At 40.9% G+C, this 22,073-nt stretch overlaps 3 protein-coding genes across 4 annotated transcripts; 1 reads left to right on the forward strand and 2 right to left on the reverse strand.

Annotated features, from left to right (window-relative positions):
- Positions 1–1,290: 1,290 nt before the first annotated feature.
- gng7 (guanine nucleotide binding protein (G protein), gamma 7) lies at positions 1,291–10,775 on the forward strand. Of its 2 annotated transcripts, none has more exons than XM_067613588.1 (4): positions 1,291–1,422; positions 4,344–4,481; positions 5,769–5,884; positions 6,146–10,775. In XM_067613588.1, the coding sequence occupies exons 3-4, from the start codon at positions 5,804–5,806 to the stop codon at positions 6,269–6,271; spliced, it is 207 nt and encodes a 68-aa protein (XP_067469689.1). In that variant the 5' UTR covers positions 1,291–1,422; positions 4,344–4,481; positions 5,769–5,803; the 3' UTR covers positions 6,272–10,775. The 2 variants fall into 2 exon arrangements, with proteins under 2 accessions (XP_067469689.1, XP_067469690.1); XM_067613589.1 differs by lacking the exon at positions 1,291–1,422 and adding an exon at positions 1,436–1,609.
- Positions 10,776–13,474: 2,699 nt separating this feature from the next.
- Positions 13,475–15,918, reverse strand: LOC137199653 (growth arrest and DNA damage-inducible protein GADD45 beta-like). The gene is made up of 4 exons (XM_067614090.1): positions 15,758–15,918; positions 15,008–15,109; positions 14,653–14,869; positions 13,475–14,400 (listed from the first exon to the last, which is right to left on the reverse strand). The coding sequence occupies exons 1-4, from the start codon at positions 15,799–15,801 to the stop codon at positions 14,296–14,298; spliced, it is 468 nt and encodes a 155-aa protein (XP_067470191.1). The 5' UTR covers positions 15,802–15,918; the 3' UTR covers positions 13,475–14,295.
- Positions 15,919–16,163: 245 nt separating this feature from the next.
- Positions 16,164–22,072, reverse strand: LOC137199652 (interferon-induced protein 44-like). Its single transcript, XM_067614089.1, has 8 exons — positions 21,839–22,072; positions 19,791–20,284; positions 19,579–19,630; positions 18,514–18,709; positions 18,108–18,260; positions 17,843–18,014; positions 17,546–17,646; positions 16,164–17,378 (listed from the first exon to the last, which is right to left on the reverse strand). Exons 2-8 carry the CDS (start codon positions 20,269–20,271, stop codon positions 17,118–17,120), a joined length of 1,416 nt encoding a protein of 471 aa, XP_067470190.1. The 5' UTR covers positions 20,272–20,284; positions 21,839–22,072; the 3' UTR covers positions 16,164–17,117.
- Between the last annotated feature and the right edge of the window lies 1 nt (position 22,073).

The raw sequence follows: 22,073 nt of genomic DNA on the forward strand, positions 1-22,073 counted from the left end.
CGATGACGTCTTCAAATGTCTTATTAGGTCTGATCAACAGTCCAAAATCCAAAGATATTCAGTTTACTATCATGTGGGACACAGAAAAGCTTCTTACCTTAACATTTAAGAAGGTGCAACAAGCAAATGTTTGCCATTTTTGCACAAATGATATTAAAACGATTATTATCCAATTATCAAAATCGACTAATTGACTATTTTTTGCAGCTCTAGTTAAATACAGAAGTAGAGAGCTGGGAAAAGGTTATAGTAGAGCTGCAAAATAGCTATTATTCTATGTCAAGCTTGCAGCAGCTAAAATAAACAGACACTGTACTTCATTTGAGCACTAACCTCAGTTTAAAATACAAATAATGGAAAATATATCAGGCAAAGCACTACAGTCTTCTGCATAGATCAGGTAAATCGTCCCTTATTAAATCTTGCCCAAAGAAGAAGATTATAAAGAGAAACTGAGATGGGGATTGTGCAACATAGGCTGCAACTCAGTGCCAGTAAGATTTCATTTATGCTTTATGCTAATGTTCACATTTTATAAGTCTAGAAAATATCTAAAGCAATATGATTCAAAGAATTTAAATGGAGAAACGTGATGTATCTGCTCGTAATGCAAAATATACTTATTCTCATCACTCAAAATATAGAATATTCACAATAAGGGGCAGGCATTTGTGTTAATTTTATACGCAATGAAAATATTCAGGCAGATTCTGTAGAGGAAAAAAATGTTATTACTTGCCTGGGATCTGAGCCAACAGCTACAATTTACGAGAAGATCACAGATTAGATCTGCTGGAGGAAGATGAAGCTATTCAAACATTCAGCCACTATACAGGATCCAATATTATGTCTTAGAGGAAATTACAAGTGTTAAAATGGCCCAAATGGTTCCAAGAAAAAGAAGTTTCGAGGGGATCCAGAAAAATACGTCTTTTGATTTCATTGTTAAATAAAGGTTTTCACACTGAGAGCAGGTAGATGAACACCTTTTATCAGTAAATTGTGAATGGGGCTTTCATTCATGCAAGTGCATCTATACCTATTCCCAAACTTACAGGGCTACAAGACAATTACCCTGAACTAAATTGATTATTTAAATTATACTCCATTGTTGAGACGAGCATGATTGGAAAACGTACACATTCAAACTCTCCTTGTTTAGAGGATGCGTTCATGTTATCTGCGTGAAATGTTTGTTTAGGAGCCCCTGGGCGAAAGCTGCTGTCACCGGATCGGATGGAAGTAGGGAGAAGGAGAGAGGGAGGAAGGGAGGAAGAGAAGGGAGGGGGAGCAGAGGAGTGGACAGACACTGGTAACGGAGGGGGAGGCGTTTGGCTCGGTAAAGACGGGGAGTGAACGAGCAGAGAGGGTGAGAAACCAGCGGATCTGGCCCTTTAAATCACCAATACAGCGCATTCGGAGGTGAGTTTGGAGATATTCGGGTATTTTTCTCCCTGTCTATTATAATTGTAACGCGTCTGTGCGCCTCTGCGAACCCGGCTTCTCGCCACCGAGGGCGGCTGCAGCGGAGAGGGGATTCATCAGTGTCACGAATCCGGATTTCCCCAGCCCTTTGCCGGCAGAGAGGGTGGGGAGGACCGGGGACAGGGTCAGTGGAAGATTTCCTACAGCTCGGCTGGACTCTGAGGACGCACAAGCCACTGTATCCAAAAAACCTCTGGATATAATATGCTGAAGTAGGCCGTATGCCGATCAATTTGCATAATAGCGGAACATAAAGGCATGCGCTCCAGTCTTCTGCCCATTGTCGCTGGATGGGTTTATATTGGCTGCTGGAGCCTGCCTCCCTCAAAACATGTCACCACCCTGCTCCCACGGCTAACAATCAGGGCCTATTTGCAGACCTGAAGCGGTCTAGTCTGGTCTTCACTTGGGAAAATATCTGTGGCTTTGATATGTGCACAAGGTCTGCTTGTGCTTGCGCGCCTGTGCGTATGCGTGTGTATGTATGCGTGCGCGCGCGTGCGCGCGCGTGTGTGCGTGTGGTGTGTGGATAGCCATGGGAGAGAGAGGACATGCTGTTCTATCCATCAAAATGCCCGCATTGTGTTTTCACACGGTAGAGCAGTGAGCAGGGCCTATAGCGGAGGACATGGCTCCGTACTGTAGGCCCGATCAGCGCTCAGGAGCTGCTAGGATCAATAAGGATTGATGCATTTTTGCGCGTCTTGAGAGCGGCGGTGGGATCGCTGGCTGGCTGGCTGGTTGGCTGGCCAGGGCCTGTCCAGCTCTGGTGATGTTTTGGTCCAGGCTAAGACAAATGAACAGCATAATACTGTAGGTTTAGCCTCTGTGCATCGGCTTCTAAAGAAAATGTTTTCAATTTTGGGGGCGTGTGAGAAGAGAGATGTGTCTACGGTGGGGTAGAAATTCATGTTTGTGCTGGGTTTTTTAAAGTGTACAGCTCACTTCTCTCAGCACGGAATGCGCCACAGCAGAAAGTTTGAAAAAATCAACAGGCTGAAGGAATCACGGTTTATAATATCCCCCCACTGTTGAAAAAAGTGGACATTTATTGCTTAAAGGTGTACTATCCCTGCAAGTTGTTTTTGCTTGTGGTACAATATGAAAACATAGTCTTCAGTTCTGAACAAAACTGCCAATTGAACTTCAGGGTAAAAGTGCAGTCAGCTTGTTTTAATGTCAGTTATGTGGTGAGGGAAGGTGCCACTTTTATTATTTTGGGGGAAGCTGATCATATAGGAGTTAGACAACAACATAAGAACACATTGCACTCCAAAACAATAGTCCTGCAACAAGCATTACCCTTGTCGAAGCTTGGAGAGTCCAATTTTTTTGTTGTTACTGATGTTGATTCATCTATGTGGTGATTTTGCACGTTGTAGTTTGTGCTGTTGTTTATTTGGATTGTGTTATATTGTCAGGAGTTGCTGCTATTTATAGGAATATCTATATTTTTTCTGTTGGCTGTCAGTTATGCTGCATGTGGGGGGATTTAGGGACACTCCTCAAAACCTGGCAGATAATGAGAAGTATACTGTACGTTTAGATGGAAAAGTATGTGTATTTTAAGGACAAATACTGGTCCCCACAAGTTAAACCATAACATTTTAGGATCTTCTTGGTTAATGCTAGTGTAAGGGTTGAGGTTAAACATTAGGGTTAAGGTTTTGGTTAATCTCCAGGGAATACATTTAAATCTCATAAGTGACATAAACAAGTTTTTACATAAATGTAGGACAAAATATCCACACAAGGACAGAGGAAAGAGAAAAATCTCTCGGTAGTGGGGGCATTTTGAAACTAACTAGTTAAGAGAAGGATTTGTGGGGTTAAGATTAGGATTAGGATTAAAATTAGGGTTAGGTTGTGAGACAACCAAAGAATGTTCTCATGAGTGTAATAACACAAACGTGCATGTGGAGACAGAGTCAGACAAAATTTCATCAGGTGTTTTAATGAAAGTCTGTTCACTTCTTCCGTCTTTCTTCTCTCTCTCTCTCTCTCTCACACACACACACACACACACACACACACACACACACACACACACACACACAAAAGCCCTAATTACAGACATGAATCTCTGAGCTACTCCACAGTAGGAGTAATTAAAGCAGGACTCTCCTCCCGGGAGAGAGAGCGACAGACAGAGAGACAGAGTGAGAGACACAGTCGTAACACGCCAGTAGTACTGTATGTGAGGAATATACGAGGTGTGTTTTGATCATATGCGCTGGCTGCTGCCTGTGACTCCAGCTGGGGGAAACTTCCATGCTGTGCTAAAAGAGAAGTGCGAAAGAAAGAAAGAAAGAAAGAATGAAAGAAAGAAAGAATGAAAGAAAGAAAGTGGAGGTTTATGAGATATGAGACACCACAGGTATCAAAAGATGTGTGCTGGATCACAAATTCAGGAATGTCCCACCATCTGATCCATTAAATGGTAGTACTGGTGATTTGTGATATAAAAAATGAGGTTGTGATGACAGATATTGTAATAAGGATGATAAGGTCAGTGATGACAGCTTGGTGTTGAAGCAAAATTCCAGTCCTCCTCCTTTAAAGGGCCTTAATGTGGTCCAACCAGCAGTTATCACAACTAGAAATTGTATAAGAAAGACACTTGCAGATTGCTGATTTCACTATCACAGCTTTTATCTTCTCAAACACCTCCCAAAATCTTAAATTCAACAAGTGTATGTGGGCTAATTGACCTCTTTAGAAGTCTGTGGCATCAAAGATCCCTTGGTATACACAACCGCACATGGAAACTAATATTTTTAATTGTATAAAATGTGAGTTGAATCATAGCTGTAGCAGCCAACTCACCTGTCCCTCTCACCTTTTCTCCTTCTACACAGAGACAAGCCAATGTGAGCTCAGCCGCCATCCAGCTCTGTCGTTTTGACCCAGTAACCGCTCTCCCGCCGCTCAGCTCGTCCTCTCCATCCCGTCATACTTGTGTTCAGAGAGAGTCCTGTCTGCACACCATCATACAGGTAACACTCTTTATATGTGAGTATCTATCTTTAAGTTGCATGCATTACATATAAGCTAAAAGCTTTAAGATTGTTCGGTGTGAATGACAAAGTTGATCTTATTATGTTGCTTTTAAAATATTTAAGTTCCATCTTTATTTGTAGTGTACATATAATTTCATTTTGAACAAGAAACTTCAATTTTTTGCTCTTTATGAGTGTTGCACCAGCATATAGTCACCTCACAGTGGTGCTGTAACTCTACAGCAAAGGCCATACAGTCACTTAAACAAGCTATTGACAGTTTTAAAGGTGATTAAGTTGCAATCAGTGCAGTCAATGCGATGTTTATATAAAGCATGTCAGTAAACCCAGAGGCTAATGTAAAACATAACTTAATTGTTGGCTATATTATGCAAAATCCTTCCATATGGTGCATACGACTGCCGAATTTCTAAAGAGGAAAATGTTTCATAGATAATAAGTGTGAGATGCCAAAAAGACAGCTGTTGGATTTATAGAGAGAAATCAGTGAAACAGTTAAATTAGAAACCAGAATGAAGCTACAGAAGCTTTCAAGTTGATCTGTTGCCGTCCAACTCACTACTGTTGTCCCCAGATTATTTTTGCCTGCAAGCTTTTTGTTTTATAGGCAACAACCAGCTGGCGAAGAAGTATCCAGATGCTTTACTTTTTAAAAGTAGCATTACCGCAATGTAAAAATATTCCATGACAAGTAAAAGTCCTGCATTGAAAATCTCATTTTGGTAAAAGTGCAGAAGTGTTATCAACAAAATATCCTTAAAGTACTAAAAGTTAAAGTACTCGTTATGCAGAAAAATAGTCCCTGTTAAAGTTTATTATTATATTGTATCGTTAATACTGATGTATTAATATGTGAGCATTTTAATGTTGTAGTCGGTCACGGCCAAGTAGTTTAATACAGCCTACTATTAAGTAGTTAAATCTATAAGAACCCATAATATTTTATAATCTCATTTAAGTAAAAAGTGCTATTTCCCTCTTTAGTGAAGTAGAAGTGTAGATTAGCATAGAATTAAAATAAAGTACCTCAAAACTGAAGTATGCAGTATGGTATATATATACTGTATTAATATAAATAAATTATAAATTACTAATATTATTATATTATATATATTAAATGTAAATTTTCAAGCTGATACTCTTTATTTCACCTTTATTTCACCAGTCTTGTTTTCTGCTGAGCTCCAACTCTTGAATGCATATTTGATTAAATCATCCATTACTGTCTGCATAGTAATCTCTTTTTCTCTCTCCCTCATTCAGTTTCCTCCTGTGTTGGTGTATTCTGATGGATCAGTATGTCTACCACTAATAATATCGCTCAGGCCAGGAAACTGGTGGAACAGCTGAGGATTGAGGCAGGGATTGAACGCATTAAGGTAGGATTATAGTTTACTCCTGAGTGTGTGTGTGTGTGTGTGTGTGTGTGTGTGTGATTATTCATCCATATCTGACCATAATTTCCCTCCGTCCCTACCTCTAATTTTCTCCTGTCCTCATTCTTCCTCCGTTCTCTTTTTCTGTTCCCCCTACTTGTCCAATTCTTCTCCACATGTCCTCCCTTTTCTTTCCCCTTTCTCTCTCCCTCTTGCCTCCCCCCGTCTCCCCTTATCTCCCTCTCCCTGCTTCCCTCCTCTCAGGTGTCTAAAGCAGCAGCAGACCTGATGAGTTACTGTGAGCAGCATGCTCGTAGCGACCCTCTGCTGGTTGGGGTTCCCACCTCCGAAAACCCTTTCAAGGACAAGAAACCCTGCATCATCCTATAGCTGCTTTCTGCTCCTCTTGCCCTCACACACACAAACACACACACACACAAAAAACACACATTCACGCATTTACAGACACACACACACTTTCAGTACTTAAATTGATCCCCAGAACTCCCAGACACACACATGCAAGCACACACACTCGAAGCAGCCCTGCTCAATCTTACAGGGCTCTGCTCTCTATATCCAGTATCCACACACACACACGGAAACACACACACTCCCAAAATAGCCACTCTGGAAACGCGCCATACCCCAGAGCCACAGCTAGGGGGCAGGTATCATGTGCTCACAGTGGCTGAGATCAGTATATCACTGAGTATGATCCAAGGTGCTTTGGTAATATTCATATATGCTGGTAAATTAACTACAAGTGTTAGCTTAACTTGAAAAGGGATTTGGACATTAATAATCAGTAGGAAACCGGATTTTTGTTCCTTTTTTTGTCACGAAATGAGGGGTTGGGTAAAAGATGGACAGCTGTGCCATAGGCAGGGAGTGGGAGGATGCATGTGGGCAACAGAATGGGCGGTAGGCGCTCCTGCCAACCGTGCCAAACACGACCTGGTGTCTAATTTAAAGCTCAATAATCGCTTCTTTTGTTTGTGGGAGTTGAAAATTCACCAGGTCTGAGAGCTTTTCTCTTGGACCTGCCTGTGCTAAACCATGGCAGGTTATTTCGGAGCGACTGGCTGAAGCCTTTGCCTTTATCGGGCTAGCATGTTCCAACCCAAACCTGTTTTAACAGACCTTCTCTGCCTGCAGTGGCTTCACTATGGCCGTCTGCAGCCTTTGGCCAAACCTCCAGCTGTGCCAACCTGTACAGAAAGCCGTCTGTAGATGCTGATCTGCTGTCACTGATTCTGTTCCCCACTGCAGTTTATGAGGCTGCTGTTATCGGCAGAAATGTCTGTGCTGACATCAGATCTGCACCTACAGAATGAGGGGAACATAGTGAACCGCTCTACACAGAAGTCAAGCTATTAACCCCGGACGTTTACTGCATTTTTCTTAAGAAATACTTGTTTGTGAACTCAATGTATGTTTTGATATTTTGTTGAAGCATTACTTAACAGATAGATAATACTGTACATTTTTTTGGATTGTTTTGCAGTACTTTTGATGTAGGTGTTGCCCCTGGCTGATCATGTTTCTGTTCCTGTGCGACGTTAAAATGCTCGTGTTGATGAAACAACAGGAGATTTGGTTTGGAGCCAGGGGTAATACCTAAGCTGATACCTGCTAGGATCTTAAACAAACGTTTCTACTGTACATCAAGCCTCCCTGTGCTTTACACTGAGAGAGGGCGAGGTCACAGACTGACCACACCCGAGTGTCAGTCTGCAAGGACTGCAAGGCTGGAGGAGGAAGTATAACTTATAGCCGTCCCAAAAAGTAAAAATGAAGCTGTCCCTTTCCTGCCTTCTCTGCTTATGTTTGACTCTTTTAATTGGCAGTTGTTGTATGGTTATCTTAACCTGATCACTTGCAAAGACGGAGGTGCTTGGAGCATTTTTTCTTTGTTCTGTTTGCCTCTACAGTGGAGAAGGTACATATGTATTGTTTTAATGCAGAATAATCCTTGCTTTAAATCATATAAGGAGTAAATATTACCTGGCTTCCCGGTCCAACAGCTCACTTAAATATAAGCTGGGACCGGTCGGCGAAAAGCCAGCGGCCCCCACTTCTCGGTTTCCTCTCTCCTGTTTAACCTCTCCTCCACAAAGCTCTCCTCCTCCTCTCTGAAAAACCAAACTTGATTGTAAAAACTGAAGATGAAGAGAAAAAAAAAAATGAAGTTAAGAGAAACAAACTAAGTGTACAAACTTTCTTTCAGACATGTGCAGAAGTGATAAGTTGAAGAGTAGCTGTTTTGGGTTTATTTTTGAGTTTCTTCTTTCTATGGAGTCCATGGAACCTGGTCAGTTGAGTATTACCCTGTACAGTGTTTGTAAGATACAAAATCTAAACACGGAATCCCCTCTGTGGATGTTCGATTTTTTTAGTACTACTTATTCTGTTTTGTCAGTCAGGATTCTGTCTGTCTCCATTTTTTTTTTTTTTTTTATTGTCATTCGGGTTTTAGAGGCTTGCGATAGCGGAGGTTGGTTTTAACCACAGATATAAATACAACACCTGATCAGGATATATAAAATAAATGTAAGATAGAAACACAAGCTCCTGGTAGGTTTAGGATCCATATCCTGTTAGAGGATGAATCAACATCGGACCTCATTCCAGTGGAAAGAACCAACCTGCGATCTATCCTTTAACACCAGAGCAGCCCACAGTTTTTAGGGTTTTTTTCTCCAGTGTTGGTTTTTCGGTGGGCGACAGACAACTAGGACAACACACATGTACACATGACACACACACTCGCTCTTGCAGCTGCTTTTCAGGTTAAGGGATGATTGCTAGAGGTCAAAGGTTAAAAGTGCTGTAAGGCTTGGCATTGAGAACTGGTTATTTGCTGAAAGAAGGGAGCTTTGTGCCATCATATTTACATTTTTAGCATTCAGTCGAGGCTTTTGTAAAGAGTGAACATACAGTGACAGAGCAGGGTGGGGTCATTTGGATGGGAATTATGGCTGCTGATGGACTGTCATGGAGGTTGAAACCCCTGCTTTTCTCTTCTCTAATCACTAGATCAATATGGTCCACCTGCTACGCTGACTGTTGGGAGTTTTTTGGAGGTGGTGAGAGTTGAGCAGTTGTTTGTGTCTTCATGGGTCCACACATGCTTCTGTGTGCGTGAGAGTGTCAATTATACAGATACGTCCGGTGATATTCTGTATTTGTTTCACTGTCATTAAATCCCCTGAAAAGACCGAAACCAACAAGTAATTGATCCAACTAACAAGACCCCAGCTGTTTTAGCTGTTGTTGCTGTTATTAATTATTTGACCTTTTTTTAAAGTAAAGTAGTAAAGTAGTTATTTGTGACCTGTTTTTAAAGATGTCTCAATAGAAACGAAAACAGGGCTGAGAGTCTTTTCATGGGATACACTGAAAGTACAAAAATGTAGAATATCACCAGCATTATTCACTGAAGGCTGGCAGCCAGCGGGGAACACGCTGCAAAAAATATTCACCTCTAATAGCGATTCAGTGTTGACCTAAGTATTATTTTTCTTTATACAAAATACACAGTTCCCCACTTTCTGAAATAATAGCGTATTATTAGAGTACCAAATTGACAATATGTTGAAATAAGGTACCTCCCTGACAGATTTGGGAGCTTTTCTTAAAATATATATATAACTTTTTGATGAAATTCAAGATTAAATTGCTCATTAACATCCCTGTTTTCTCACTTGGTCGCAACGATGGCTCGTGATACAAAGCACTGGCTCATCTCTCATTTGCTTTTCCAAACAGAGAGAGCAGGCCATTCCCAAAGTACAGAGAGAGCAGGAGCTGGAGAAAGGCCAAAGCGAGGGCTGAGGGTGCGTGTGTATTCATGTGTATGTGCGTGTGTGTGGGTGTGTTTCGGGTGCTAGCTTTTGTTAGCTGAAAAGGATGATTTGGCAGAGGTAGGCGGAGAAGAGAAAATAGAGATGCACGCATGTGTGTGTGTTAAGTGTGTGCCAGTGTGAGAGAAGCACAGTGTGCAAGAACACACAGTGCCTCCAGTGCTGTGCAGAGTGTCACATAGTAATGTTACAGTACTGCAGCCCTGCAATTCCAGGTCAGGGTGAGTCTTACCGAGGGTGAGGTCATGTTACGCTGTGTGAGTCAGAACAACATGTATGGTCTCCAATTGCTCTTTTTTACCGGTCAGAAGCATTTTGAAGAAGAGTAAAAATGGACAATATTCTAAAATTATTCAGTTCAAGTGTGGGAAGCTGTTTTTGATGTAATGACTAATAACAACTTTAGCTGGCAAATTCACAGATTTTAAAAAAAACAACTTCTCTTTCTGTGTGGCTCAATCTGTTTCTCTGCAACATCATATTAGCAGCAGTTTATTGTCACAACTCATTTAAGCCTTAGACATCTAAAGGAATAGTTAAACTTTTTGGGAAATACAATTACTCACTTTCTTGCTGAGAGTTAGATCAGAAGATTGATACCGTTCTCATATTGGTAGATTCAATAGGCCTATAAGGCCACAGCCAGCAGCTTAGCTTAGCATAAAGATAAAAAAACGGGGAGACAGCTAGCGTGGCTCTGTTACAAGCCACCTGTAAGTTACTCACTAATTAACACGTTATATCTGTTGGGCCGTTGCCAAGCAACCAGCAGAGAATCCTAGAAGTCACTGCACCCGGCCAAGAATCAGTCGGCCACATAACCCACCACAAAACCGCAATTTGCCGTTTTTATACTTCAGTGTTCATACGTATTAAACAAATGCGTTCATTAGTGAGGTTTAGAGGTGCATGTTGGTGGATTTTGTGACCTTCGTTTCCAGTCTGTATGCTAAGCTAAGCTACCTAGCTGCTGGCTGTAGCTTCATATTTAGCATACAGACATGCAGATATCATGGTGTCCTTTCACTGACATAAAAAAAGAGCAGTCAGCCGAAGAAATAAAATAACTACATACTGAAAGTTGTGTGCAAATTGCAGGTAGAAAGAATCACTAACCTGGGATCATTTTACTTTTGCCCCTTACCTGTTTTATGATTGAGGAAATAACTGATTGTTAGTGTTCAAGGAAGGGAAAGCAGTTCCTTGTAATTTATCTGGAAGGTGCAGCTAGAGTCGATAAGGATTACAACTGCAAAGAAAATAAATATACATACCAGCACACATACACCCTGATGTTGTCCTGAAGATGTCTGACAGATGCTATTTTTTATCATCATTGTTTTTTCAATCATTCCATAGCTGGTTGGGCTTACAATCAGAAACAGCCGATCTGAATCGCTGGTTTGGCTGACAGTTTGTCTGATTGGTTGGTTGTTAGTTTGCCTTATAGTGGCGTATATTGTGTTAATGCTGGTCTTGGGGTTATCAGATCAACAGAATGAACAGTCTTAAAGTAGAACACATGGCTCGAGATGGAAATCCACTGGTGTTGTGACACAAAGCGAGCCCGGTGAAATTAATTTCTGGTCAGGTGGGGAGAGTTGAGGCTCCTCACTGGTTGACTTTCATATCAAACATCACTGAATCGGCTCTGAGCCCTTCCCGAGACTCATCTTTTGTGTTCTGATCTCCTGTGTATGCATACAGTATATGTATCTTTTTGCCTTGATTGATTATGAAGAAAATATATCTATTTTTTGTAACTGTTCTCTGATGTGCCATAACTCATGTTTTCTTGCACACTGTTAATATTTTGTGGATATTGCTGTTAAAAAAAGATGATATTGAGAAGTAGATAACATTAATAAAAATATGATATAATAACAAATGCTCTTGTGTATTTTTTATTTTTATTTGCAGCAGTTTGTTGGTCATCAGTTGGTGCAATACATTGCTCACAATTAAAATATCTCAACAACTATTGCATGCAGTGCAACTAAATTTGGCACAGATGTTGATGGTGCCAAGAGGATGAATCATATTGACTTTGGTATTCCCCTGACTTTTACTCTTGTGCCACCAGCAGCTCAAAGATTTCATATATCATGTGAAATATCTCAACATCTACTCAATGGATTGGCACACAATTTGGTGCAGACATTCACGGTTCCCAGAGGATAAATCCTAATGGGTTCAATGATTTTCCTGATTTTTCCTCAAGCACCACCATGAAGTTGACATTTGCGGTTTAAGTGAAATGTCTCAACAAATATTGGATGGATTGTCATGAAATTTGGTAGACATTTATATCCCATTTAAGGATGACTTGTAACAACATTGAGGTAATTCCTTCATATTTCATTTGTCCAATACTATAGTTTATGACCAAATGCTTGAGAAACTAATGACACCATCAGCCTCAGCTATGCTCAGTGTTAGCAAATGTTACCAAGCTAACATACTAAACTAAGATGGTGAACACACAACTGTCATCATTGTGAGCATGTTAGCATAGCTAATATTATTTGTCTTTGTATGCTGTCTGAGTGGGAGGGTCAGGCTTTTTCTCACACTGATTGCAAAGATACACAAATGCACATGGACAAACCTGCATACTGGCCAAATGGGTACATAATGTGCAGTGCAAAGATGAAAACTGGTTGCACAAAACAAAGTAAACAAAGAGCACAGCAAGGTGAAGCCATTTCGAAGGAATGTCATTGTTACAAGTCTCCCGTCTCAGGCAGTCTCTCTGCCCTTTGAAGCACTGCTTCAACAGTCACGAGTCTCCTCCAAGTTTCAAACCATACCCCCACTGCCCCCTCCCCGACCCCTCAGCAAGCCAAAGCCAATCAGATTTTGGGTGGATGAATCTGAGCCAATCAGAAGTCAGTCCCCTCACCAGTCACTCCCCTGTCAGCTGATCGTAAACAAATGGGAGGTCCATGTGCACTGAATGTTCCCTCTCTTCAGCTCAGCCTCAGAGCTGTGAACAAACATGTGAGAGCAGAGGGCGGAGTGGAGAGCAAAACAGAGTGAAGGGAGGGCAGAGGGGAGAATAAAACCACTTGTACTTAGTTGCAAGAACATCTTGCTACCTGATCATGTGCAGATACTGTGGCATGGGTGGGGTTACACCCAGAGTAATTTTCACATGCTTCAGCTTTTGAGCATGCACTTGCAGGTTTAGCAGCATCATGTGACATAAAACATGCACACAACTATCATGCAAATGTACAAATTAAATCAAAAGTGTTGACAGGCAACTTGGATCTTCCCTCTTTCTCCCCGACTTGTAGGGACAGTAAATCTGCATTAGCTTGTTTTGCCCGTTTGTTCCAATACAACGAGTTTCTGTCTCCACCCCAGTTTCTCTCTGGTTGACTCATGTTTACTACAAAAGGAAATCCTGGCTGACGATTTGTAGGGCTGACAAAGACATCACCCCAAGCATGCATGTTTTTTTCCATTACTCCAACCTCAAATGTAAAATGTAGTTGTGTGACTCAGCTACAGCTCCTGTTCCATGACGCATACATGGCTTTAGTTTTGAAATCTGAGCAGGAACCTCTTCAAACTGATGAAGCAGTCAATCATTTATGAACAAAATAATTTATTGACTTTGTTGACAGAGCACAAAATTAGATCATAAATAACTACACAACTGATATGATCAATAAATTACCGGTGTACCATTGCTCACACTAGTTTAACAGCATTTTATTAAAAGAGGCAGCACTCTTGAAGGCACAGATATAAAGTCTCTGGTTTGTTTTTCAGTACAATGAGATTTTATAGTCGACTTTTGTCCCTCAGATCAGATAATATAGTTCATCCTCTGACCAAAACACATCATGTTCTGAGCCCCTTTTGCAGTTTTTTGGACCTGCAATGCCAACAAATCCTGTGCAACTCCAACATAATTTCCATTTCAGTTTCCATGGAGACGATTCCTCTGCTGCTCATTTCAAGAACACATACACACAGGCTTCACGCCCAGTCTTTTCTAAAGAAAGACACAAGTGTTGTACACGCATACCACACACTCAAAACACAAACACACCTTCTTTCCAAGGACTCTCCCATTTCAGAATACTCAGGAATGTTTGGCATAGTTTCACCATTGCAGCATTCCTGTCCAGTCCAGAGAAATACACAGGTCTTCCAGATAATAGTTGGGGTGTGGAAGTTTTGCTCTCAAAGCTACTTCCCCTTATTGATTACCGCCACACCTCATAAACAAGTGGATGTCAAACAGAAACTTAAATTTTGTTTTACTGACAATCTAAAAACAATTTGGCCTGGATGCGAATCTGCTTTTTTTGTCTTTTGCGCGCAACACAGATTTTAGAAACCAGTCTCCTCTTGAACTGTGTTCATGAGCCCTTGAATGGGAGTCCGTGGTTCCTGCTTGTCATGTGTCAGGATAGCCCGTCTCACTCCACTCCAGGCTATCCCTGCATGAGCTGCAAGAGATCCTTCAGTTCATCTGTATCTGAACCCAAAAAGAGCTCCTGTGTTTATTGATGTGTTCGGGCGCCAGACCCTTCAGCGTTCCTGCAGGACCAGTTCAGGCACCCACTGGTTGAGGCGCCGGCTCTCCTGGCAGTAGGTCCCCACTTCTTGTAGCCTGCAGTGTTCAGCCTGGGGGTTCTGCAAGGGAAACATAAACATCAAATTCATGTTCAAATTTAGTCTGCAGACAGTGTTCGTAATTCACAAAGAAAAACAAAACTACAGAAAATTACAGATAAGTAGTTGAAAAGTTACAGAACGTGCAACACCAGAATATGACACAATATTTTAGCTACTGCATGGAATTCATCTCTCATGATAACTGCATGGCGTATAGATTTGCAACTGCCTTTTAGTTACATAAGAGAGGGCTGAGCTGAGTCAACACACCGTAACCAGCATGCAGTGGAGGTCTCTGTGCTCTTCTTGGTTTCTGTTGGCATCAACAGCTCCCAGTAGCTGCTGGAGCCGCTGAACCCCTGAAACTCGCAGGATGGTGATGCCGCTGTCACAACAGAACGACTGCAGCAGGGTAAAGTGGATCTGCAGAGCCACGTCGTCTTCACCGTCTGCTGCTAGAACGCACAGAACCACGCTATCTGGTTCTCTGAGGAGAAAACAGAAAGGCAGAAAATGATGAGTTTTTGGTAGGACACGTGTATTCACATGTTTGCGATGCTTAGGGGTTGCAGACATAAAGGTTGGACAAAATTATCCTCTGAAATGGAACAATAATTCAACTCACGCATTAAGAAGTTTAGCTGATTCATAGATGCCAACAGTTAAGCAGTCTTGTTTCTGAGCTGTCACCAGCAACTCCTCCAGAGCCAGACCCACAGACTGCACCCTGAGAGGGAAAGAGAGGACAATGATCCTTTTGTATTCTGCAATAAAACTAAACATAGGTCATGTCAAATGCCTGTAGCAGTTCTTTAATACATAGGGTCCATTATTGTATTCATCAATTTTATTACATGATGTTAAAATACCTTTTTAACTAGTAACAAAGTCCAAGAAAAGTAACACAAAAAGCTTTCATCAGTTATTAATATATCCTCCAGTCACACCAGTGATGGTTGTATGTGGATGATTGTGATAAAATAAAGCCTCATATAAATATACATCGCATGGTCCACATACACAAGCCTTGCTGCAGGCTATGCATGCATGTGCACGATTGCGCAATCAGTTAATACCAAATGCTAATGAGGGTATACATAGACATACATATTTCAGTCTACTCTGGGTTCAGTGCAGGGTTGCAGTTGTAGCAATTTAGATATCAAGTAGCCTATTTGATAATCAAAATCTCTGCACTCCAACAGGATAAAGCTCACAAAGCGTAGTTTAGATCAGCCTCAGCAGTTCAGGTAATGCAGGGGTCAAAGGACGAGAAACATTCCTGTCCAGCAGCACATGATGGCCCTCCACATGGCTCAGACAGCCATAAAACTATCCAAGTCTGACAGTGGATGTAAAAAAGAGCAAACCTCACCTGTTCTCGATGACGCTGGGCGCAAAGCTTTCCTCGGGAATCATGTTTGCAAACCAAAAATTAATCCCAGTGAGACAGATGTCTGGTGATTTGAATATTCCTTCAGCGTATCCAATGTGCGCAGAAGTGTTTCTGCAGCGTTTTTGTTGTTGGCAACGTTGCGACACACTCTTTATACCGGGGCTGCGAGGAGGGCGGCACCGAAACTACACCAGTTTTGCAATTGGCTCAAAGGAAATCCCAACGTCTCTCTGTGTCATGTGGGCTCGTTGTGTATTTATTTGGTTGCGCTGAGTGATGTTTTTACACAACATGCGAATACTTTGCAGTTTTCCTTGTCATTCTGGCTTGATGATCTATGTGATATTATGCATAAACAAATACAATGAAATAATCCTCAGATAAATCAGGCACAGAAAAATACATTTATTGAATGTTGGACCATGAAATGCAGTCGTGCGACTTTGATTTTTCCATAATATCCCAGAGTTTCCATAACTGAATCCAAGTGATTTTGAAATTATGACTGACATCTAGTGGCTGACTGAGAGAAAGAAAAGTCAGTATAATCTTCTCACAATTGTTAAACTGAAAGTCAAAAGAGTCTGAAATCAAAAATACAAATCAGCCATACATGTTCAAGAATATCAGAATTACCAGGCAATCGTGATAAAAGTTAATTAAAATTAAACCAGCGATAATATGAAAAAACAAACAAACAAACAAACAAAAAAGCCTAAACCTGTACTTGGCAAAAAAAATGAGTAAAAACACAACAGCTGAAGTGGTTTAAATCGTCAGTTCACCCAAATTGCACCAAAAAAGTGTTTGCTGATATTTCAAGACTTCTGCCTCAAATTGACAAAACAATCTCAACTCAAGGGCAGTTTATTAGCTTTTCTGGAGCTTTCAGTCAAATCACATCAATTTTATCAACAGTAGTTTGCCCAGTTGTCATGGAAACCATGGACATTTGAAGACCTCTCATCCATGTTGGTTAAAGAGTTGAGTTGCATTCTGAACTTTGGAAACAGCAGCTGACAAAATAATCTTTCTCTGTCCAATTACTGGCTGTTCTGGAGACTTCAACCATATCATATGAACTCAGCTTTTCCCTCAAAGCATTGAAAAATAACATTCTGCTGTAGAAAAAGAATCTAAAAAGCATAAAGATTATGGAGTATCAGTCACCAGGACATTATTTAGGTGAATTGTCCCTTTAAGTAAATCCAGCATAATGCACTTTATTTGATCCTGTTTGTTGTCAAATGACTAAACTGCAGCAAATAAAAACATCTACATAAAAATTGATACATTTTTGCACAGCCATGCATTTCATTTAACATGTGATGTCTATCTTTCAGACAGCCTGATGTTCACAATGCTTTTGTAAGACTGGCTGGAGATGATCACTGGATCTGTAGAGCTCCAGCTGATCATTCACTTCCTGATCCTCAATGACCTGGTTCTCGAAGAAGCTGTCTGCGTAGTTGAGCATCTGCTCCACAGCAGAAAACAGCAGTATGTCGGTGTTCAGGTCCAGTTCCAGCTCCTCACTGTAGTTCTTCACCGGCAGCACATAGGACAAGGGGATGCCCAGAGACTCACTCAACTCACGGGCCTGAAAAGCAGCCACAGAAATGTACATACATCAGGGAGTGAATGCCCATTTCTCATCATCATAATCATTACAAATACCACCTCAACAGCAAGCTTCTCATCCTTTATAGCTAGGATTTGTTATGATCTCAACATGATGACCTTATGGAGGTTATCTAAAACCATTACCTTCCTCTGAATGTAAGCACTGCGATAAACATTCTGCAAGTCTTCTGCCACGAGCGGACAGGCTTCATCTACTTTGGTCATCAGAAGTATCTGAGGAATGCCTATAAGAGATCAGAAGAGGAGGGAGATCAGATCGAAATAGAGGAAAAGACAAGATAAAAGCTTACTGATCCTTAGAGTTGATGCAGCAGAAAAAGAAAGTGTGGGAAAAGTTACACTAATAAAACGTAAATATATGAAGATATACAAAGTAAAATGGTGGATCCATTCTGGAAATAACATTATTCTCCTGCTAACCCAGGAGGTTGGTCTTTTTCCGGATGGCAGCAAACTTGTCCAGCATTTGTTTGGTAAGAAGAGAGACCTTGCAGGTGTCGACCATGTAAACCACACAATGAATCATGTCTTTCAGAGTTGCATCCTTCTTGAAGCCGGGAGCGTTCTCCGTGAGAGGCGTGGCAGTGCTAAACTGAAGGACGAACAAAGCAGAGACAGATTCATTTGTTATTATTCTCTCAGTGGAAATTCCTAAGCTTTGTGAGGGTGTGGGAAGGTAGAAGACCTGGTAGCGATCCTTTATGTGACCCTTGTAGATGTTGACTAAGTCGTCAATGTCCAAACCAGCATCAGCGTTTTCCTCCAGCCCCATTGTGTCGCACAGGATCAGAGGAACTGCTGCACCGCCTTTCCCTGCCTTGATAGTATAGGTACGGAACTACAGAAGAGATACAAAATGTAATTTAATGCAACACTGTATAGTTTACTGTAGTTTACATTCATATAACCTATGCAAGGTAATCATCTTTCAAATATATGTGTCTTGTTTCATATGTCACCCCTGAGAGAGTTCCTCTCTCTTGTTTTGTAGCTGTCAAACCTGCACTTCAACCTCCATATTGCAAACAAAGAAACTAATTTTACCTGCAACATATCAGCAGTATCAGAAATAGTAAAACTTGTGCAAGTACCTGAGTGGTCACACTCTTCCCTGCTGTACCAGCGATGGCCTGGGAAGTCATATTGCCTCGAAACGCTGAGTTGATGGAGTTGAAAAAGCTAGACTTCCCAGCTCCAACGGGGCCCACCAACAACACCCGGGCTTGTTGCACTGTTTTTATGTCAGGCTTATAGTTCTTAATGGCCTTCATTAACTGCTGCTTTCTCCTACAAGCGACAGAAATAATATGGACAATATTTACAAGTCTAGTAGTATCCATTAGCTACATAGGATTAGTTTGATGTATATGTTTAATGAAAAGAGTTTAAAGGGGACATATCATGCTTTTTGTGATTTTCTTTCATTTATATACTGTTATAGTATCGGATGTCTATGTTAAACATAGTGAAAGTTCCAAAACTTGAAGTGAACGAATGTAAGAATGCCGCCTTCAAGTCAAAAGCCCAGAATTCAGCCTGCTCTGAACGCTCCGTTTGCTTCTTCATCATGATAACATCAGATTGTTCATGCATGTCCACAAATGGCCACCTAGCAACAAACTTAGCCTAGCAACAACCTTAGCCTTTGTTGTTAAGCTCAAGTTGTCAACTTGCATAATTCAGGTCAGATTCTGGCTTGAACATGTATGGATGTATTTAAGAAGTTTATAATCCAAGTACAAGGAAACAAAGTGAAATCCGGCTACTATTGTTTGTTTATGTAGCCTCCTGAGCTGGCAGGAGTCTGCTGAGGGGCAGCTTTTGGGAACTGATGGGCTGCATAAAAGGCCACTATAATATAAATAAGGATTTTTTAAACTGTAAATAACAGAATGATATACTAGTAGAGCCCCAGAATAAAATATGGGAAATGTGCATGATATATCCTCTTAATACCAGGTTAAAGACATTAGGAAACTGGTTGACAAAATTGTGCCACTTTTAACAACTAAGAGGTACCAGTAGATGATAAATAAATAAAAGCACTGCTTCATGTTCTAATCTGGATATTAAATTACTTTAATCATCTACTTGAGTCACAGCTTTTATCATGACCTAATTCATTATGACTTAAGTTGCCACAGATTTCGACATACTCAGCAGTCCATTGGACGTTCCTCCAGGGTTTGGCCAAGAGATCTCCCAAACCTGCAAGTGGAAAACAAAGGTATTGTCACATGATTGGTTATTTTATTCTAATGCTCAAAGTTAATTCATAAAATCAACTTTGACAAAACAGTGTGAATTTTAGTCACCATTTAAGACGCCTTCTATATTATGTTTCATGAGAGAAAGTATTGTCACACACCTTCAACTCGATACACCTCAAACTCAGTCAGTGCCAAGTTTCCTCCATGCATCGCTGCAGCTTCAAAGTTAAAGCCTGTCCCTGGTTTGCACTGGAACTCAGGTTTGTCCTCATGCAGGAACACTAAGGCACCAAAATTTGGACCAGTTGGTACATCTGTGAAAGCACACTGGCCGGTGATTATCGCCACCCTCAGAGGCTTGTTTACCCCCGCACTGATGCTGTAGAGGAAAGCACCGTCGTCCTTGACGCCCTCTCCGCTCTGAGTGTAGTCCTTCGAGGTGTAGGCTCCGAGGACAAACCCAGCAGCATTGTAAGCAACAATGACAGTGGGACCCTGTTTGTCACAGCGGCTGTGAAAAGCAGCAGCAGTGAAGCAATGAACACTGGCTTTGTAGAGCAGGTGAAGTCTGACATGACCAAAGAGAGACAGCAGCTTCTTCTGCTGATCTTCAGTCAGGCTGGATGTGACCGCTGACATGATGGAGACTGTCCTAACAGATCAGAGGATGCAGCACTGTGATTACACATTATGGTTTATTGCAAGGTCCCTTCCAAAAATAGCATGTTGTCATGTGTCATTTACACCTTTTTTTTCTTTCTTTTTTTAATAAAAGCAGCTTCACATCACTTCAACATAACAACAGATTGACTAAACCAGCTAAATGACAAACAACATCCTCCATGTAAAAAGCCATATACAGAAAATGAAAGTAACTCCTGATTGTCTTTCTTGATCAGACAGACATGTCTCACCCTGCAGAAAATTCTCATCCTCACACTGTTGAGATTTGATGTTTCACCATGACAGAGGAAGATACTATAACTTTATTGTAAATGCTCCAGTCTGCACCAAACTCTACATGTTTGATAAGACTCCCGGCCTAAACATGTCTACATGACAATATTCCATCAATGAAGCAAACTGGCTGAATAGCCCCCCCCCCCCCTACAAAATTTCAGTGAAGCAGCCCCAGCAGCAGGCAAAATAGTGGACAAAGGAAGTGATGTTTATCTCCTTCTTGCACTGTCTGAACATACTTATTGTCTGACACTATTTGACGTCTCTATACACCTGACAGTACACATTTCAATCAAACTTTGACCAGGTCATGTGGGTTGAATGTCTTTCCTTTTCTAAAAATAGACTTGATGAAAATTAGGAAATTAATTTGTTTTAGACACAATCTCACTATGCTTCCATATTGTCTGTTTCTCATAGTGTTACCTACTGTGCACTGAAAGTCTACCTTACAACACACATTACATAGTATGTTCTCAACAACATAAACTACAACATGCCTTTATTTCGCAGGTGTGTTTGTTACTTTGTGGATGTTCTCTAGCTCCAAATAGCTTCGCCACTTCATGCACTGTCCAAAAAACGCCTGTGTATGAAGTCCACGTGCAGACCCACCGACCATGGCACAGCCCATCTTGCATGGGGCACGAGGGCATCGATGCTTGCAGCTTAAATTTGGTTTTGGTTTTGGTTTTGTTCTGTTTCGGGGTTTTTTTGTTTTGCTTTTTGTTTTGTTTTCTTTTGTTTGCATTCATACACACACCCCATTACAGTTATTATTGTTATTTACTTTAATAAATCTCTATTAATGACATAACTAATTTGAAGGCTTAAACGGGAATTTTTCTAAAATCTTACAATATTCAGTATATATGAATTTTAAATTAAATTCACTGAGTATTTTTATCACATGAGATAGTGGACAGTCTATTTGGATAGTTCTTTGAGGTTTTTCATTTACACCTTTTTTCTCTTTCTTTTTTTTTTTTTTTTTTAATAAAAGCAGCTTCACATCACTTCAACATAACGACAGATTGACTAAACCAGCTAAATGACAAGCAACATTTTCCATGTAAAAAGACTTATACAGAAAACGAAAGTAACTCCTGCCTTGTTACTGCGTGCCCACTGGACAAAATGCCTCATAAATCAATTTATCGTCTATAGATAAGGTAATCGAAACCGGACCTCCAACACAGACTTGTCTCCTCTGCAGGTAGTGGATGCAGTTAGATGTTAAACTCACCTGTAGTAGATGTGCAGTAGATGATGGTTGGTGGTTGCTGATGTTGTTCAGTTGTGTGTTTCTTCGTCGAGGTTCAAACAGAAGTGAAACCTGTTTGTGTCCCAAGGCGTCCTCTGTGAGTTTTTACGTTTTTTCCAATGTTAAGTCAAGTGCAGGAATCTTAAAAGAAACTGAAAATGAGACCTTCTCAGAAAAAGTCATATTCCCCAGAACTAACCATGTAGAGGTTTTCATT

Source organism: Thunnus thynnus, chromosome 16, assembly GCF_963924715.1.
Source record: "Thunnus thynnus chromosome 16, fThuThy2.1, whole genome shotgun sequence".
Taxonomy (NCBI): domain Eukaryota; kingdom Metazoa; phylum Chordata; class Actinopteri; order Scombriformes; family Scombridae; genus Thunnus; species Thunnus thynnus.

Excerpts from the sequence above, each read along its gene's own strand:
- gng7 (XM_067613588.1), top strand. The coding sequence starts at position 5,804 with ATGTCTACCACTAATAATATCGCTCAGGCCAGGAAACTGGTGGAACAG. Across the intron at positions 5,885-6,145 it reads CAGGGATTGAACGCATTAAG|GTGTCTAAAGCAGCAGCAGA; the intron begins GTAGGATTATAG and ends CCCTCCTCTCAG.
- LOC137199652 (XM_067614089.1), bottom strand. The coding sequence starts at position 20,271 with ATGTCAGCGGTCACATCCAGCCTGACTGAAGATCAGCAGAAGAAGCTG. Across the intron at positions 18,015-18,107 it reads ACATAAAGGATCGCTACCAG|TTTAGCACTGCCACGCCTCT; the intron begins GTCTTCTACCTT and ends TTCGTCCTTCAG. Across the intron at positions 17,379-17,545 it reads GTGCTTACATTCAGAGGAAG|GCCCGTGAGTTGAGTGAGTC; the intron begins GTAATGGTTTTA and ends GCTGCTTTTCAG.
- LOC137199653 (XM_067614090.1), bottom strand. The coding sequence starts at position 15,801 with ATGATTCCCGAGGAAAGCTTTGCGCCCAGCGTCATCGAGAACAG. Across the intron at positions 14,870-15,007 it reads TCAGCTAAACTTCTTAATGC|AGAACCAGATAGCGTGGTTC; the intron begins GTGAGTTGAATT and ends TTTTCTCCTCAG. Across the intron at positions 14,401-14,652 it reads TCCACTGCATGCTGGTTACG|AACCCCCAGGCTGAACACTG; the intron begins GTGTGTTGACTC and ends TTTCCCTTGCAG.